Raw genomic sequence first — 17999 nt, 5'->3', positions numbered from 1 at the left:
TTCTTTATAGAGTGATGGAAAAACTCCCCTCCCCAAGGAAGCGTTGGTAATCTCCTGGGCCCAGCTCCGTGTCACCTCCCTGCTGGCCGAAACCAACCAGGAGGGACACGGATCCAGTAAACAGGTGGCGGAACTCACAGCTCCGATGGCCTTGTCCACTTCATCAGGTGTCACCAGATCAAACTCTTCCCAGACAGGTGGACAAGTACGTGCCCCAGTCACCTCGACTGACTCGTTGTCAGTCGACTCTGTTATACAATTGGAGTCGAGATCGGCCCGGATCCGAGCGACTTTATCAGCGAAAAACGTGATTTAATTGTTGGTTTCACAGTTTAAGAGTCTTTGTAAGCATGTACAAGGTGAATTATGCAATGATCAGGGTGTCTCACAGCTGCTTGTGGTAAAGACTGATAAGCATCTTTTAAAATTGTGTAGCAATGGTCTAAAGTATTCTTGCGTCTGGTGGAACAATTGACATTCTGAAAATATTTTGGTAGCTCTTTCTTTTAAATTGGCTTTGTTAAAATTGCCCTCATTGTTAAAAAATTTCTCCCTAGTTCCAGGTTACTTCTCTCTATGATTAGTTTTCATCCATTGTTTCCCCCCCCCCCCAGCCCTCTGGTGCTTTGGAAAATAAGTTGATCCCCTCCTCTTTGTGGCAACCTCTCAAATACTAGAATACTACAATCATGTTACCTCTAGTCTTAATTTTGTCTAAACTTTCCAAACCCAAATTCTGTAACCATTCTTCCTATGTTTTATGTCAGGGTAATGATGATTTAATAGCTGACCATCTGCTGTAATATTGTAATGCTGTAATACTGAAATGATGATGCAATGAGTCAGCAAGGTTATTTAATGGTTATGACTTTAAAAGGCTGTTTTATAAGAGAGGCCTGTGAGGGTGTGCTATAGTTGATTATTGTTTGCCTGACTTTGCCTAGGACATGTATGTATATATTCCTTGTAGGTAAACCACTATTAGAAAGACAAACCTGTTTACTCTATTTTGCTTCTGGGTTCTCTCAAAATAGTCACACTGTGTGAACTCTGACATTTTAGTCTCCAGACCTCAAATCATCTTAGTTGTTCTTCCTTGCCATTTTTCCTTGCTATTTTTCTCAACATCTTTTTTGTAATGTGGTTACTAAGGTGATGCAGTATTCCAGGTTTGGGCTTACTAAGGCTTTATCAATTGGTACTAATACTTCACATGATTTTTAAGTATAAATTTTTTAGTATAAATTTTTTAGCCTCAACCTGTTGGTTTTTCATAAGGTCTTGTAAGCTTGATTTGGTTTCTGAGCTTGGAGACCCTAATGGAATAAACCCTGCCTTTGAAATATGTTAACAGTGGTTTATATGAGTCCTGATTGCTCTGTGGGTTCCCCTCTCCCATTATATTTAATTTTATTTATTTTAAGCCACCCAGAGTTATGCATGTGGGATAGTTATCCATATAAACCAGTTAAGTAAATAAATAAAATATGTGATTGTTATATTCATATATTGTTGTTGCCTATAACGTGATTTGTTTAGTTTTGGTTCAGCATACAATATGCAAATCCAGACACTGTCCTTTGCAAAATCATGATTTGAATTAAAATCTCTTCATGGATTAATTGCCCTCGCAGGGTCCCTGCTCCTGAGATTGCCGTGTGTGAGTCTCTCCTCTTGAGATTGAACTTAAGAGTTCAGGTGGGCTTGCTGTTAACATACCTGCCCCCCAGCTATGTTGTAACAGCCCTGCCTGCACTGCTCAAGGTAGTAACTGGGCTGGTAGTGGAGTTCCCCAGGCTTGCAGTCCTAACCTAACCTCACTTGGCGAAACCTCAGAAGTGTTGCAGGAGCTCATGGCTTCCATGACAACCATGAACCTGACCCAACTAATTCAGGATCTGAATCATAGAGTGAGATATACACTCGACTTGGTGTTTCTCTCAGGGCTTTGGAAAAATGATCTGGTTTTAAGGGGTGTAAGTCATTACACCCTTCTCATGATCAGATCACTCCCTGCTGAGGCTGGACCAATCCCCCACCGCAGGGAGGCAGAACCGATTATGTGGTTCTGCCTCAGGCACCTAATAGACCCAGATGGATTTCAGAGGGAGCTCGGAGTAATTCCTGACTCATTTGTCCATAATCCAGCTGAGTGCCTGGTGATGGCATGAGATTGCAGCTTTGCAGCCTCTCTAAGGTAGTAGCTCCTGGAGATCTCCTTGGTTTACTGAGGAACTCCAGGGGATGAAACACCAAAAGAGATACCTAGAGCAAGCATGGAGGGCCAGTAACTCTGAGTCAGACCGAACACAGGTAAGAGCCTTACCTTGTGGTGATAGTGGCAGCAAAGTCAGTGTGTGTTACTGCCCTTATTCTGTCTGCAGATTCTCACCCAGCTTCCCTGTTTAGGGTGACCCGTTCCCTCCTGAATAGGGTGGAAATGCTTGAGTCCTTGCAGGGTAGAGCTGAGAAATTTGTTCAGTTTTTTGCAGATAAGAGGCAAAAAAATCTTGAACACCCAGTTCTTATCTAGAAAAGTTCTTAAGTAGAGGTGTTCTTAGGTAGAGGTACCACTGTACAAGAATGATGTGTATGAAAAGATAATGAGGGAAACCATATTGCCACTTATCTCAAGTTTGCCAAGTATTACCTGAGTGATTTAATTGCTTTCAGATAGTGCACTATGAATGGATGTGATGGAAATGGAACTTTGGGACACTTATGAAAAATGTTATGCTTGAAGGAAGCAAACCACTGCATTTCAATAGAAGACGTTAATCCCAACTATGAACAGAGGTAGAGGTTTTATGGTTTGGAGAGGGGTATTGTAATGGTTAAAGAAAAGTGTACTCTGTCTGGATTGTAACAGAAATTTTAGGGAGAGTGTCAGGTTATCACTTTATGAATGTGAATCATGCAGCATAATTATCCTTAAAACATAAGTAAAAGTAGAGTGTCTATAGCCAGGTTTTATGTTTTAGTATAACCAAGTGGGATCTTAATTTTATTAAATGTTGTGGCTTGACATAAAGTGACTAATTTATGCAAAACTATTTTAGAATATCAGTAAGTTGAAATTATTTTTTTAAAGCCATCTTAAATGGGTTTTTTTTTTCATATAGGGCTCCAATCTGCTTACCTTGTAGAGGTAAGCACAAATTTACTAGTCTGTGAAATTAAGAGTACTATATGATAGTTTGCACTCACTATCATTTTTATCTCTTTTTTGCACATTGACCTCTTCTAATCTGTTAGCCACAGTTTTCCAGATTTGCTGGTGCACTTAGTTAGGACCTTTATTGATACTTCAGTGACTTGCCATACTTTTGTGGGCATTTTATCAATCCTTCTAGCCTTCCAACTTGCTAACGAGCAGAATTGTGATTTAATTCCATCTTATAATAGTAAGGGTTCATATAACTAGGAAATACATGAATTGTTAAAGTCAGTATTGTAGAAATCTATATTTTATATATTATGAACAATCGGCACATTTTTGGTGAGAGGCTTTTAGTGTGAGAGAAATGAATGTCCTGACATTAAAAATCTTTAGCTTTGACAAAAGTATTGTAATATGAGTATTTAAGTATTGTAAACATAAATTATCAAACATTTGACTTATGAAACATTCAAGAATCTATAGCACTATAGATATACTTATTTGCTACTTTTTAATATTATCTTGATATAAATAATTAAGTACTATGTTTGTCTCAGTTTAGAAGGAAAAATACCGAATTGACTGTTTTATATCTGTACTATCATAAATATTAATGTACATTTTTAAGTTAACCATATATAATTTAAAACCTAATAGCTTAATATTGTTTATCTGAGAAATGCATCAATAATAATAATAGCATCAGGGATGCCAAATGGTTTATATAGAATAATTTTTTAATTATTATTTTTTTGTTCTAGGGTCATGATGAAGAAGCAGTTGTGGATACAGGCAAAATCAGTTCTACTATCAACACAAACTTCGAGAAAGAAGAATTAGAAAGTAAATATTAACATATTTTTTCAAGCATAAGTACAAATAAATGATGAATCCCAGTACCCTATTTGTAAAAAAATGTATTTTATAATTTATAATACTATTTGGAATTTCTGGCTGTGTAGTGATTGCACAATATTAATAAGATATTTATATTTCAACCAAAATTTTGGTTTTGCCATGCCCTCTTCATAATATATAATCTACTTGAGAAAGTGGGGTGAAGTTTTATGTAGCTGGCAGCAACAGTAACACCACAGCCAAAGAATTCTCTTATGTAGTTCTCCATTTCAGAATGATATACCTAGAAATGTAGGGTAGAGTTGAAAGTTCTTGGCTGGTAATCAGTTTCCAGATGAGAATGTTTCTTGGGGGAAAAACACACTTGAACAAGAAACCTGAGTGAGCTTTTCAACTTTCTTATCCACATGAATTAAAAGGATTAAAAGCTTGCTTGTCTGATTCTTCTCTCCCATTGGTAGGTTATTTCAATCTACACAAAAATACTGGTACCCCCAGTGGCGGTACACTGCTATATTGTATAGTACAGTATATTTCAGAGCAATGCTATAGTATACAGACACTATAGAGCTCCACACATTAAGCCTAGATTTTAATGTATTTTGTTGATGGAGTAGTAAAAGGTTTAAGGAAGATACAGGGAACACATAAATACTCTGGATTTTATTCATAGAACCAATTAAAATTAGAATTTTAATTTATAGGCATATTATCTCCATGCTTTTCACTGTCTTTTTATCCTTTCCTTTTTTGGCTTTTTGAAGCAACTTGATTAGATAACTGTTTAGGAAAGATTATATCATTTTTTAAAAAAAAAATTAAATTAAAAATAAACTTTATTTGTAACACACAAAACACTAACAACAAAACATAAAAAACATTAAAATAAAAGTTGGGCAATTAGTAAAGTGCCTGTAATACAACAGTGCTTATTTCCTATTACACGGACTATATTTACATAACATACATCAAATCTTAGCAATGATCTTATTCAGATAAATCTTTTTCTTTTTCCCTTTTATGACCGGTCCTCTGACATTTACTCTCCAAATTTTCTAACATTTATTAACTCTGTTTTTGCTTTTTCCCCCAATCATAGAACCTATCCCAACAATTAGTATACTCTCGCTCATCTATATTTTTTATTTCTTTGGTTAGACTATCCATTTCTACACATATTGTTCTTTTTTAATTATATCTTTCTCAAAAGGCATAGTTTCATTTTTCACATATTGTGCAAGCACTATTCTCACTGCTGTCATTATGTGAAGGATTAAAAACAATTGGTTTTTATCAAAGCTTTCATGGTCTATACATAACAGAAAATGTTTGGGCTTCTTTTCTATTTTTCTCTCTAATATTTCTTCTTGCCAAGTCTGAATTTTCCACCAATATCTCTTAATTTTCTCACAACTCTTCCACATGTGATATGATCCAAATTCTTTATTATATCGCCAACATCTGGGTGAATGATTTTGTCTATTTTAGCTAGTTGCATGGGGGTTATATGCCACCTAAAATACATCTTCTACCAATTTTCTTTATAAACTGTGGCTAATGTTAACTTTTTGTTTCTGTTCCACATCTGTTGCCATTCATTTAGGTTAATGATATAGCCAAAATCCTGAGCCCACTTAATTATATTTTCTTTCACTTGTTCAGTTTCCATTTTGTAATTTAATAAGTAACAATACAAATTTTAATCAGTTTCTCTCTGCGCCCAGTGATATTTTGTCTAGTACTACTTTTGTTTCAATATCGCCCTTTCCCTTATCTTTTTCTAGTCTTGATTTTACTGTAAGTATTCCCACCATTCCAGGTCAATCCCTTCCTCTTTCAATTCTATTATAGATTTTAAAATCCCTTCTTCATTCATCATTTTGTTGTATGCTATTACCTTGCAACCTTTCTAAAATTTGGGTGGGTAATTGCATCTAGGGGTGAAACCAGTTTGAAATGCCTCTCTATATATATTAGACAGACAATAGTGAATTCCTTATGGGGTGTTTTATAAAATAGCGATGAGCTAAATGCTTCTTATCCCACAGGAAGGAGTTCCAACCAGCTGGTAGGTCGTGGCCTTCTAATACTAGAATCCTGTTATTTTCTAATGTCATCCACTCTCTCACCTATATGAGAACTGCAGCATTATAATATCCTCTCCAACCTGGTAACCTGAAACCACCTTTGTCAATCGATTCTTGCAGGTATTTAAGTCTTACAGTAAGACCTCACCTATCGCTGGTGTTACGTTCCCGACCCAGCCGCGATAGGTGAAATCCGCGATGGGGAATTTATCGACTGATAGTACTTATTTAAATATTTATATTGTAATTGTTTGGTAAGTTTTCATTGTTTTAAGTGTTTATAAACCCTTCCCACACAGTGTTTATTTTAGATACAGTATTTAAATACAGTATTTACAATTTTAGATATTTTTTTGGGGGGAAATCTGCCGATCAAGTTCCGCGGGCTGTTTAAATCTGCCGATCGACTTCCTCAGAAACCCGTGAACCAGCGAAGATCCGCAAATGATTTTTCTCATTAATATTTCTTGAAAACCCACGATGAAGTGAAGCCGCAGTAGGTGAAGCGCGATATAGCGAGGGACTACTGTATTCTAGATCTGTTTTGTTGCCAGATAAATTTATTCATTAATCTATTTAAGTTTATAAAATAACCGTGGTTCAATTTAATCACAATTGTCTGAACTAAAAACAAGATTTTAGGTGATATGTTCATTTACTGCAATTCTTCCCATAAAGGGGAGAGGCAGCCTTGCCCAATTATCTAAATGTCTTTTAATTTTTGAATTTAATATATCATAATTATCCTTTCTTAGAGTTATATTTCTGGCAGATTAATCCCCAAATATTTTATCAATTTTGTAATTTGAATATTTAATTTGCTCATTAATTCCTTCTTCTGATCTTCTTCCATATTTTTAACAATCATTTTAGTTTTGTCCTTATTTATTTTAAGTCCTGCCCCTTCTTCATATATCTCTAATATCTCCAATATTTCAATGGCAAGATATCAATGGATCTTCTAGAATAAAGACAAAATCATCAAGAAAGGTTTCTAATTTATATGTTTCTTTCTTTAGTTGTAATCCTTTTATATGCTTATCATTTCTAATTATTCTTGCCAATGTTTCTAATGTCAGAATGAATAACGAAGGAGATAAGAGGCAACCTTGCCTCGTTCCTTTCTCTATATCGATTTGTAGTATTAATTCTCCATTTATTATCACTTTGGCTGGTTGTTCAGAATATATTGCTTTGGTTACTCTTATAAAATTAGTTCTGAATTCCATATATTTCAACTGATCTAGTATGAAGTCCCAATTCACATTATTGAACATCTTGTGGGCATCTAGAAATATTAATGTCAGTGGTTTCTCATTGTGATTTTTGTAGTACTCGATTACATTCATTATTGTTCTTAAATTATTCCTTAGGTATGGAATGGGCAAAAATCCATTCTGATCTATTTGAATGAAACTATCTAAATATTCTTTTAGTCTCTGGGCTATAACGAAACTGAAAATTTTATAATCAACATTTAAAAGAGAAATGGGTCTATAGTTCTGAATTAGGGTGTGATTGGTATCTTTTTTAGGTATTAAAGTTATATTGGCTTCCTTCCAGGACATAGGTATTTTCCTTTCTTTCAACACAGCATTATAAATCTCTAATAGGTTTTCTTCCAATTGTTCTTGCTATCCCTTATAAATTTCTATCAGAAGTCCATTGGAGCTTGGTGATTTATTACTTTTCTGTTTTTTAATGCTTCCCTCAATTCTATGTTTCTAATCTCTTTATTTAACATCTATTTAATATCTTCTGGAATTTTAGGAAGGTCTACTATTTTAAAACTTTCTTGTGTTTTCTCTTCATTAACCCGATAGTTGCTTTTATATAACTTTTCTATAAAATTCATGATTAATTTGATTCTTTTCCTCTAAGTTATAGCAAAAGGCTCCTTCCTCATTTTTAAGAGTACCAATCAATTTTTTCTCTTTGTTTTTTAATTTTATTTGCAAGCCATTTCCCAGGCTTGTTGCCATTTTCAATTTTTTTTGTTTCTGATACTTAATTTGCTGAGCAAATTCTACCTTATCTCATAAATTTAATCTATGTTTTACTGTTGTTTAATCTCCCTTTTGTCAAGTTCCTTTTGTAGTTCTTCCAGTTTCCTACATTCTTCCTCTAATTCCTCCCTATTTTGTCTCTTCTTGAACTCTTTGGCCATGTACGCTATTGCCATCCCCCTCACTACTGCTTTGGCAGTAGCCCAGATGTTCTGTAAATTTGTTTGCTCCTTGGTATTTTCTTGGAAGAAGAATTTTAATTCTTTTTAAATTTTCTGTTTAAAGTGTTTATGATTCGCTATCACCCTCTTTAGCATCCACCTTGATTTTCTTTCATTTCCTTTCCACTTTATCCTAATTAATCCATGGTTTGTATTTTTTTCTTTTAACTCTCCTGGTCATTTCTTACTTCTCTTATTTCCTTTTTAATGTCCATATGATTTTTATTCATGGTCTCCTGCATTTGCAGGAGCATGGCTTGTAAGTCCTTAAAAGAGCTAGATCTTTCTCTTAGTATCATTTCTTCTAGGGAGCATTGTGTTGAAGGGCTAGAGATTGCAGATGTTGATTGGTTAAAGTGTCTTCTTCCTGACCCTATTCTAGATAGATTTGACATGCTTGTCATTTTATACTTTTTTCCACCACACATCCCACAGCCACCTTATCTTTACTCCCCCCACAATTCCTTTATTTAATATAAAGTCTCTAATTGTACTTAAATCACATCACTATGTCACATGTTTTTGCTGAATTTTTGAAAATTAAGGGAGACTAGTATAGATCTATTTCGGCCTTGTTCTGGCCTCATCAGCTAGCCATAGCTCACTGGGATTTGAACTTGCAACCTTTGCCTTGGAAGGCATATATATATATTCCTTCCCCTTTAATACAAAACACAATTACTTTTTAAGACTAGTATTACCTTATCGTTATATTATTATGTAACTATATACTATATCTATAATATGAAAATACCAATCATAACAGTGTTATCAGTATGTTTAAGATTAGACACCTTCTCTTTTCAATTAAAATATATTCAAATTCAAAATGTAAAAGTCCAAATAATTTAGTCCAAATTGTATACTGTAGTCCAAATTCCAATCCAAATTATTTATTGTAAATTATAAAGGTGTGAAGAATAAATAATGTATTTACCATTCAGGTTAAAGGAGATCAATTCATTCAGTTAGAATCATCTCAGTTCCACTTAAATAAAATAAATTAGTTCAGTTCAATTCATTTCAGTTCAAATCTAATCAATTTGATCAATTCCTTCAATTCTTTTCTGTTCCGTTGTCTTTAATCAATTACTGAATCCACATTCTCTTCACTTCCAGTCCTGTTTGCAGACATGCTTCAAAATGTTCCTAATGTTCTTCCACTTTTTTTAAAATCTCAAAGTCCTCTTGTCTTCCCCTAACATTCCATCCAATCAGAGTAAAAAAGGAAAGCTCTTACCAAATCCAATCTTTGAGTCTTCTATTCACAATCATCTGGAATTCTGCCTGATCTTTCCACTCTAATATAAACCTCTTGCCAACACGGCAGAGAGATCACACCTTTCTCTATTCACAGTCTCTGCAGATTGTCGGTTCACCTTTGAACAGGTCATGTCTCAAAAGGAGTCCTACTATTAAATTGCTAATTTTTCCACCAGCTAGGAGCTGCACTGTCATTTCCAGTCGATCAATCTTCCCCATCCCAAAACAGCTGCCCCAATATTCCGACCCCCCTCCAAGGAGTCTACGGCATGCCCCTTGACTTTTTTTCTTTGACAACTCTGCAAACATCCTGCTAGAAAATAGTATATGATGTGGTGGCCCTATAACTTTACCTAATTGTCCAGATTTTCTTGTGCACCACTCCAAAGCTATTCTTTTCAAGTAAAGAAAACAGCTATTTTTTTGCTACATTCAAAGAAACAAAAAAACCCACAAAACCCAATATGATGTTGTACACTGCACTGAGTTGCTGTGAGAAAGGAAGCATAGAAATTAAATAAATAAATAAATAAATAAATAAATAAATAAATATTTCTGATTTATAAAACAGAGTATTGGGTGGCATAATTTTCCCATTCTGTGTAATAATTAAATTTTCCTTGAGTCAAAGTCAACTTTATCTGAACAACTCAGTGTTTCCTTGATAACATTGCAGAAGTGATTTGGCCATTGTCTTCTCAGCCATCTCCTCTCCTCTCCTGGGATTTTCTTCATGCTTCCCATCTTACTACCACTTAACTTTCACTTTTCTTAGACTTAACTCTTCAAAGATTACTGTATTTTTTGGTGCATAAGATGCACCTTTCCACCTCAAAAAAGTGTATCAAAAACTGGGTGCGTCTTATACATTGAATGTTGCCAAGGCAGTCCTTGGTGGGAGGCTGGCGCCATGGCATTGGGGGTGCCCCTGAAGGTGAGAGACTGGGGTGGTGGCTAATGGAGCTGAGTCCCCTTCCCCTGAATGATCAGGGCCACAACATGGACCTCCCCCGCCGGCTGGATGCACCAAGGGGATGCCCTGCCTGCTTCTCTGCAACTGCATGGGTGGAATACTCCCCACGAGGGGTCCCAGAGACTCCATTTTTTATTTATTTATTAGATTTGTTTGCCGCACCTCTCTGGAGACTCAGAGCGGCTCACAACAAAAACAGCAATATGACAAATCCAATATATTAAAAGACATCTGAAACCCATTATTAAAACCATGCAGCACAATCATACCATACATAAACAATATAAACCCAGGGGTATCTTAATTTCCCCGTGCCTGATGACATAGGTGGGTCTTCAATAGCTTACGAAAGAAGGGTGGGGGCGGTTCTGATCTCCGGCAGGAGTTGATTCCAGAGGGCCGGGGCTGCCACAGAGAAGGCTCTTCCCTGGGGCCTGCCAGATGACATTGTTTAATTGATGGGACCCGGAGAAGGCCAACTCTGTGGGACCTTATCGGTCGCTGGGATTCGTGTGGCAGAAGATGGTTCCAAAGGTATTCTGGTCCGATGCCGTTCTGCACCAAGTTAAGGCCCAGCAGCAAAGTGTTGCATTTCAGGCAGCCTCCGGGTGGCAGGGACAAAGTGGCATACTGCTGAGTTAGCTGATCCCAGTGGAGAAGGTGGTGGCAACTGCTGAGGCAGCTCCAATGGCTTAACTTCAAGGAGAAACAGCACCGGGAATGTCACATCCATGCCTCAGGCCCCCATCGCCACCGCCACTCTCTCCATCGGGAGACAGCTAACTCAGTGGTGCGCCCGCCTGAAATGTTGCTGGGGCTTAACCTGATGCGGAGCAGAGCCTCCAGGAGCCCCTTGTGAGGAGAATTCCCTGCATGCAGCTGTGGAGAACCGAGCAGGATGTCCCTTCAACATATCTTGGGAGTCCTAGCAGCAGTTGCTGAATCCAGAGCCATGGGGTGGAGCCTGGCCAGAGAGAGATTGGAGCGCAGAGCACAGGAGAGGAGTCAAGTGTAGCAGGCTGGTGGCTGGTTCCCCGAAAGACATAGATGGTGGCTGAGAGATGACAGGTAAAAAAAGAGGGGGGAAGTGAGAGAGGGAGGGAATATGAGTGAGAGAAAAAGAAAAAGAGAATAATGAGAAAATGATGGAGGGAAAGAACAAGGGAGAGGAAGAACAAACAAACGAGAGAGAGAATCTGAGACAAGGAAAAAGAGAGGGAGGGGAAAGAGAAAAACAGGAATAAAAGGGAGAGAGTGAGAGAGAAATGAGAGAAAAAGGGGAGAAAAAAGAGAACTGAGAAAATAATGGAGGCAGAGAATGAGAGGAAAGCGAGATAAACTAAAGAGCGAGAGAAGTGACTCTTGATTTAAATCATACGGTAAAAAGCACCCAAAGAAGAAGAGACCCCCCCCAGCCCTCAACTGTTTTTGGAAATGGTTCAAGAGAAATACATACATACACATACACACACACACACGCACATACACACACAAACGGGGGGAGGAGACAGGGATGGAAAAAGAATGGGGGGAAGTGAGAGGGGGAGGGAATGAGAGAAAAAAAGGGAGAAAGAGAGAAAAATGAGAAAACAAAGAATGAGGTAGAGGAAATAGAGGCAAATGAGAGAGAAGGGAGAGAGAAATGAGAAAAATATTGAGAGAGAGAGAGAGAATGAGAAAGGGAGAAGAGGGAAACAAATGAGAGAGAGAAGGGGAGAGAAAGAAAAAGGGAGAGGGAGAGGAAAGAGAGAAAAACAAATGAGAGCAAAAGGGGAAGAGAGAAACAAATGAGAGAGAAAAGGGGAAGAGAGATGGAGAGGTACACTGAAATGAGGGAGACCTGGAGGGAGAAAATGAGAGAGTGGGAAAAGAGAGAGAGAGAAGTGGAGAGAAAGAAAGAAAAAGGAAAGAGAGAGGGAGGGAAAGAGAGAATTGGAGAGCAAGGAAGGAAGGAGGGGGGAGGGAAGGAAGGAAGGAAAGAAGACATTTCCCACAGAAAACGCCAGGAGCCACAAACCCACCCGCTTGTGGCTGGAAAGATTTAGATTAGATTTAGATTTATTAGATTTGTATGCTGCCCCTCTCCAGAGATTCAGAGCGGCTCACAACATCAAAACACAGCACAAATCCAATGATTAAAAAAAACAACCCAGTTAAAACCTTTAATAGAAAAAACAGACATACATCCCAGACAAACCATACATAAAAAGGAACGGTGGGTTTTAAGGGGTTTGCAAAACGCAAGGGTGGGGGCAGTCCTGATCTCTGGGGGGAGTTGATTCCAGAAGGTTGGGGCCGCCACAGAGAAGGCTCTTCCCGTGGGTCCCACCAGACGACATTGTTTCGTCGATGGGACCCGGAGAAGGCCGACTCTTTGGGACCTAATCGGTCGCTGGGATTCGTGCGGCAGACGGCGATCCCAGAGGTATTCTGGTCCGATGCCATAAAGGGCTTTATAGGTCATAACCAACACTTTGAATTGTGACTGGAAACTGATCGGCAACCAATGCGGACTACGGAGTGTTGGTGTGATATGGGCATATCTGGGAAAGCCCATGATTGCTCTCGCAGCTGCGTTCTGCATGATCTGAAGTTTCCAAACACTCTTCAAAGGTAGCCCCATGTAGAGAGCATTATAGTAGTCGAACCTCGAGGTGATGAGGGCATGAGTGACTGTGAGCAGTGACTCCTGGTCCAGGTAGGACTGCAATTGGTGCACCAGGCAACCCTGGGCAAATGCTCCCTCGCCAGAGCTGAAAAATGGTTCTCTAATGTTAACTGTGGATCGAGGAGGATGTCTAAGTTGCAGACCCTCTCTGAGGGGATCAGTAATTTCCCCCCCCAGGTAATGGATGGACAGATGGAATTTCCTGCAAATCCTCTCCTCTTTCTTCAGGAATATTTTGAAAACATAGATAAAATTCAGATCGGTCGGTTTGCATAATAATCATTGTCTTTTCCTGGATTTTATCAAGTGTAGCCAACTCCTCCAGTTTTGAATCATGCCTTTCTACTTTTTCTTCTATCTTTTGTAAATGCTGATCATTTTTTTCCATCATTTCTTTCATTTCTGCTTTAATCTGATTTACGTTCTCATTCATTTGACTCAAACTTTCCTTTGTGGAACAAAATTCTTTAAGAGATTTAAAACCTTCATTTAAGGTTTGAAACAAATTTTTACCTTCTGCTATATCCAGTTTTTCTCCAATACCTAATAAAGATAGTGGTGGTCTACTTGCAGAATGTGAAGGTGTTCTCTTTGCTGCCATCGTGCAATTCAATCAATCAAGTAGAGGAGAAGCAATTCAATCCAAAAGTAAAGAAATATTTGTGATCTAATATTTGTAATATTTGTAATCCAATACGTAAAGATAGGAATATTTGTAATCCAATGAGTAAAATTAGAAACGTTTCTAATCCAGTGAGTAGAAAAAGGAATATTTGTAATCCAATAGGTAGAAATAGGAAAAATTCTAATCTAGTGGGTATAAGTATAAATATTTGTAATCCAATGGGTAAAAACAAAAATAATTGTAATCCAATAAATAAAAATAGGAATATTTATAATCCAATAGGAAAATCCAATAACAGGTGTCACCAGATCAAACTCTTCCCAGACAGGTGGACAAGTACGGGCCCCAGTCACCTCGACTGACTCGTTGTCAGTCGACTCTGTTTTCCAATTGGAGTCGAGGTCGGCCCGGATCCAAGCGATTTTATCAGCGAAAAACTCCCCCCTGGTTAAGAAGGGAACGGGTCACCCTAAACAGAATGGTCGGGCGGGATTCCGCTGATGCAATCAAGGCGGCATGATACGCGCATCTTGCCGCCTTGAGCGCCACTTTGTAAGTCTTAATAAAAGATCTTACAAGTGTTCGATCGGATTCAGACTTACTCTTCCTCAATCGCTTCTCTAGACGTCTCTTCTGGCGTTTCAACTCCCGGAGCTCCTCGTTGAACCATGGAGCTCTATGGGGTCTGGCGCCACGTAGAGGTCGCAAAGGCGCAATCCGGTCAAGAGCCTCCACTGCAGCCTTGTTCCAGGCCTCCGCAAGAGACTCTTCCGAACTGTGGATGAGTGCATCTGGAATAACCCCAAGCACCGTCTGAAAGCCCTCTGGGTCCATCAGGCGTCTGGGGCGGAACATCTTAATTGGTTCCGCCTCCCTGCGGGGAAGGATTGGAGCCAGGAAGTCAAGCCGTAGTAGAAAATGGTCTGACCATGACAAAGGCAACGCTTCAGACCATTACTCAGTTGCTCAGAGAGGAATATCATGTTGGGTGCGTGTCCTCCCTCGTGAGTTGGACCCTGTACTACTTGAGTCAGGTCCATGGCTGTCATGGTGGCCATGAACTCCTGTGCCAGTCCAGAGGCTTCGCCGAGTGATGGCAGGTTGAAGTCCCCCAAGACAATAAGTCTGGGGAACTCCACCGCCAACCCGGCTACCTCCTCGAGTAGTACAGGCAGGGCTTGTGCCCCGCAGCTGGGAGGCAGGTACGTGAGAAACAAGTCCACCTGAACCCCTAAGTCCAACTTCACCAGGAGGGACTCGCAACCCGCAATCTACGGAGCAACGAGTCTACGCAGGCAAAGGCTCTCCCTGGCTATAATAGCCACTCCTCCCCCCCTTCCCTGGGGTCGAGGTTGATGCCATATCTGAAACCCAGCTGGGCAAATTTCCGAGAGAGGAACTCCTCCCTCTGGGCTCAGCCAGGTTTCAGTCACACATGCTAGATTGGCCTCCTCCTCCAGGATCAACTCCCAGATGAAGAGAGCTTTATTTACCACCAACCTGGCATTGAGTAGTAGCAGCCTGAGCCCAGGGTTAGGATTACACTCTTCACCAGTACCCTGGGTTGAGCTCACAGAGCCAGAACAAGGGATCGCTATTAAGCAGCAATCTCTACTTTTACTGGAATGGCTAGCTCCGTGGCTCCATGGCTCCCACCATATCTGCCTCTCCCCAGCAGCACCAGGATATTCTGACCCTCTGCCACCCCAGAGATAGGTGCCCCCTCCCCTCCTGCCTCTCCAATGCCAGGTGGGCCAAGTATGTCATTCATACCATTCCCATTCACCTCAGTTACTATTACTATTTAATACTACACCATTTGATCAGAATACTTGTTTCCTTGTTTTCCTCTAAAATCTAGGTGCATTTTATACACCAGTGTGTCTTATACCCCGAAAAATATGGTAGAGTTATCATAGTTGAAGTGTGAAGTGTGATTAAAATACTGTATTGTATAAAATGCAACAGAAGGAAGCGCACAAAGGGTTCAAGGGTTCAGTTGCAATTTTGTGAAGTGAATGAGCATTAACTTATATTAAAATGGGGCTGCTGGAAAAACTTCAGAAAAATGATTTGTGCCAGCATATACAAAATAATTTCAGAGCACATATAATGGAGAAGAGGCAGGTTAGCTTGTGTTTTACCTTATTTTTTTAATTAGATATAATTGCATTTAGTAGTATTGATAATTTTAAAATTACTTTGAAATAATTATTGTACCTTATTTCACATACTTTTATCAAAAATATACATAAACTCAAATACATAGAGATTTCATTGTTAGCATAAGAATGCCTTTAGTGTTATTTAAAAATGAATTTTATATATTTGCATTTGTTGTATTGGAAATTAGTAACTATGCTATTTTTACCGACTTGAAAGGGTCTTGTTTGTATGATATGCAATTTATATAAGTGTAGTGAATATTAATTTTTTAAAAAAAATATATCAGTTTTTATGAGGTTAGTAACTAAATACACTTTGTAAATTTTCTCAAGTAACCTTGGATAAAGTCATATCTAATCAAGCCAAACTACCTCTGGAGCTATCTGTTCTATATTTAGTATCCTACATTATGTTAATGCTATTATAAATAGTGATTTAAGCTAATAGTTTAATAGGCTTTGTATAGGATTAGTATGTTATAGCTGCTGTGCAGTTGAGCTCTCTGAAATTTAGGTAATAATTAACTTACATGCTTTATACTAGGGATAGTTACCTTGCTATCTTTCAGATGGTTTGGATGATAGCTTTCTAAAGCCCAGCCAACATGGCTAATTGGTTTGAAGAAACAGTTTTATTCTGATTGTACTGAAAAACTTAAAGGGAAACTTGTATTTCTGAAGGCTTTTAAAATTTGGTAGAGTTTTTAAAACATTGTCAGGTTTTATTTCTTCCCAGCAACATTGATTTAATTAAATTATTAGAAATTTAACCTGACACTAGGCTGTTTCATAATCTATCATAAAAATAAGCTGTCGGTTATTTTATTAATCTAATTTATATGCCACCAAAAACAATATTTAAAAGAATAATTGAAAAAATAATTATAAAACCCTACATAAAGCCATACATATCTCTCAATATCTTTCATGGCTGGATCTAGCTGGTATCTTATTTGATCAACGGCTCCAGGCCTGCCAGAAAAGCCAGATCTTTACAAGTTTGCGGAAGGTGAGAGTAGAATGGGGAGAGTACGGATCTCCAGGGGCAGCTGGTTCCAGAGAGCCAGAGCCACCACAGAGAAAGCCCTTCCTTGCAGGCCCACCATTTGGCATTATTTGGTTGATGGGACCCAGAGAAGGCCAGCCCCATGGGCCCTTACTGGTCACTGGGAGGTATACGGTAGTAGTTAATCCTGAAGATAGTCTGATCTTAGCCATGTAAGGCTCTATAAGCGATGACCAACATCTTGAATTTGTGCAGCTTGCAGAGAATTGATGTGATGTGGGTGTGGCTGTGTTCTAGACCTGTTGAAGTCTCCAAATGCTTTTCAGGAGTTAGCCCCATGTAGAGCCCATTGCAGTTGTCGAGCCATGAGGTGATAAGAGCATGTGGACCATGTGAAGAGCCTTCTGGTCCAGGTAGGGTCACAATTGGTGCACCAGGCAAACCTGTGCATAGGTTCCCCTAGCTACAGGTGAGAGATAGACACCCAAATTGCAAATCTGTTCTGGGGGGGGGGGTAATTTCCCCCTTCTCCAAGAATTAACGATGGCCAGTTGGTATAGTCCTTTGGGGGCAGTACCCACAGCCACTCTGTCTTGTTAGGGTTAGGTTTAAGCCTGTTACCCCCCATCCAGACCCTTACAGCCTTCAGGCGTCAGCATATCAAATCCACTGCTTCATTGAACTGACATAGATTGGAGATGTATAGATGTAGAGGTACCATCATGTTATTGCTGGTACCTCACCCCATGCTGATGGATGATCTCACCCAGTGGTTTCATGTAAATGTTAAATAAGAAATGAGAGAGAACTGAACCCTGTGGTGGTGCCTAGAGGTTGACCTCTGTCCTCCCACTAACACTGACTAACTGGAAAGGTAGGAGGAAAACCACTGTAAAATGGTGCCTCCCACTCCCAACTACCCTAATTGCTGTAGAAGGATACCATGGTCAGTAGTATCAAAAGCTAA

General features: G+C 38.9%; 1 protein-coding gene across 7 annotated transcripts in view; it reads left to right on the top strand.

Annotated features, from left to right (window-relative positions):
• Positions 1–17999, top strand: part of SLC4A7 (solute carrier family 4 member 7) — a 275999-nt gene that overhangs the window by 73021 nt on the left and 184979 nt on the right. For 6 of the 7 annotated variants that reach the window (XM_070727282.1, XM_070727278.1, XM_070727280.1 and 3 more), the window contains one exon: positions 3922–4003. In XM_070727282.1, the coding sequence (XP_070583383.1) occupies positions 3922–4003 (82 nt within the window). Of the gene's footprint in view, positions 1–2673; positions 2797–3921; positions 4004–17999 lie in introns of all 7 variants that reach the window. The other variant, XM_070727283.1, reaches the window with a different exon arrangement.

Source organism: Erythrolamprus reginae, chromosome Z (assembly GCF_031021105.1).
Source record: "Erythrolamprus reginae isolate rEryReg1 chromosome Z, rEryReg1.hap1, whole genome shotgun sequence".
Taxonomy (NCBI): domain Eukaryota; kingdom Metazoa; phylum Chordata; class Lepidosauria; order Squamata; family Dipsadidae; genus Erythrolamprus; species Erythrolamprus reginae.
Note: the sequence above shows the minus strand (reverse complement) of the source record. Positions and strands in the feature narration are given on the sequence as shown.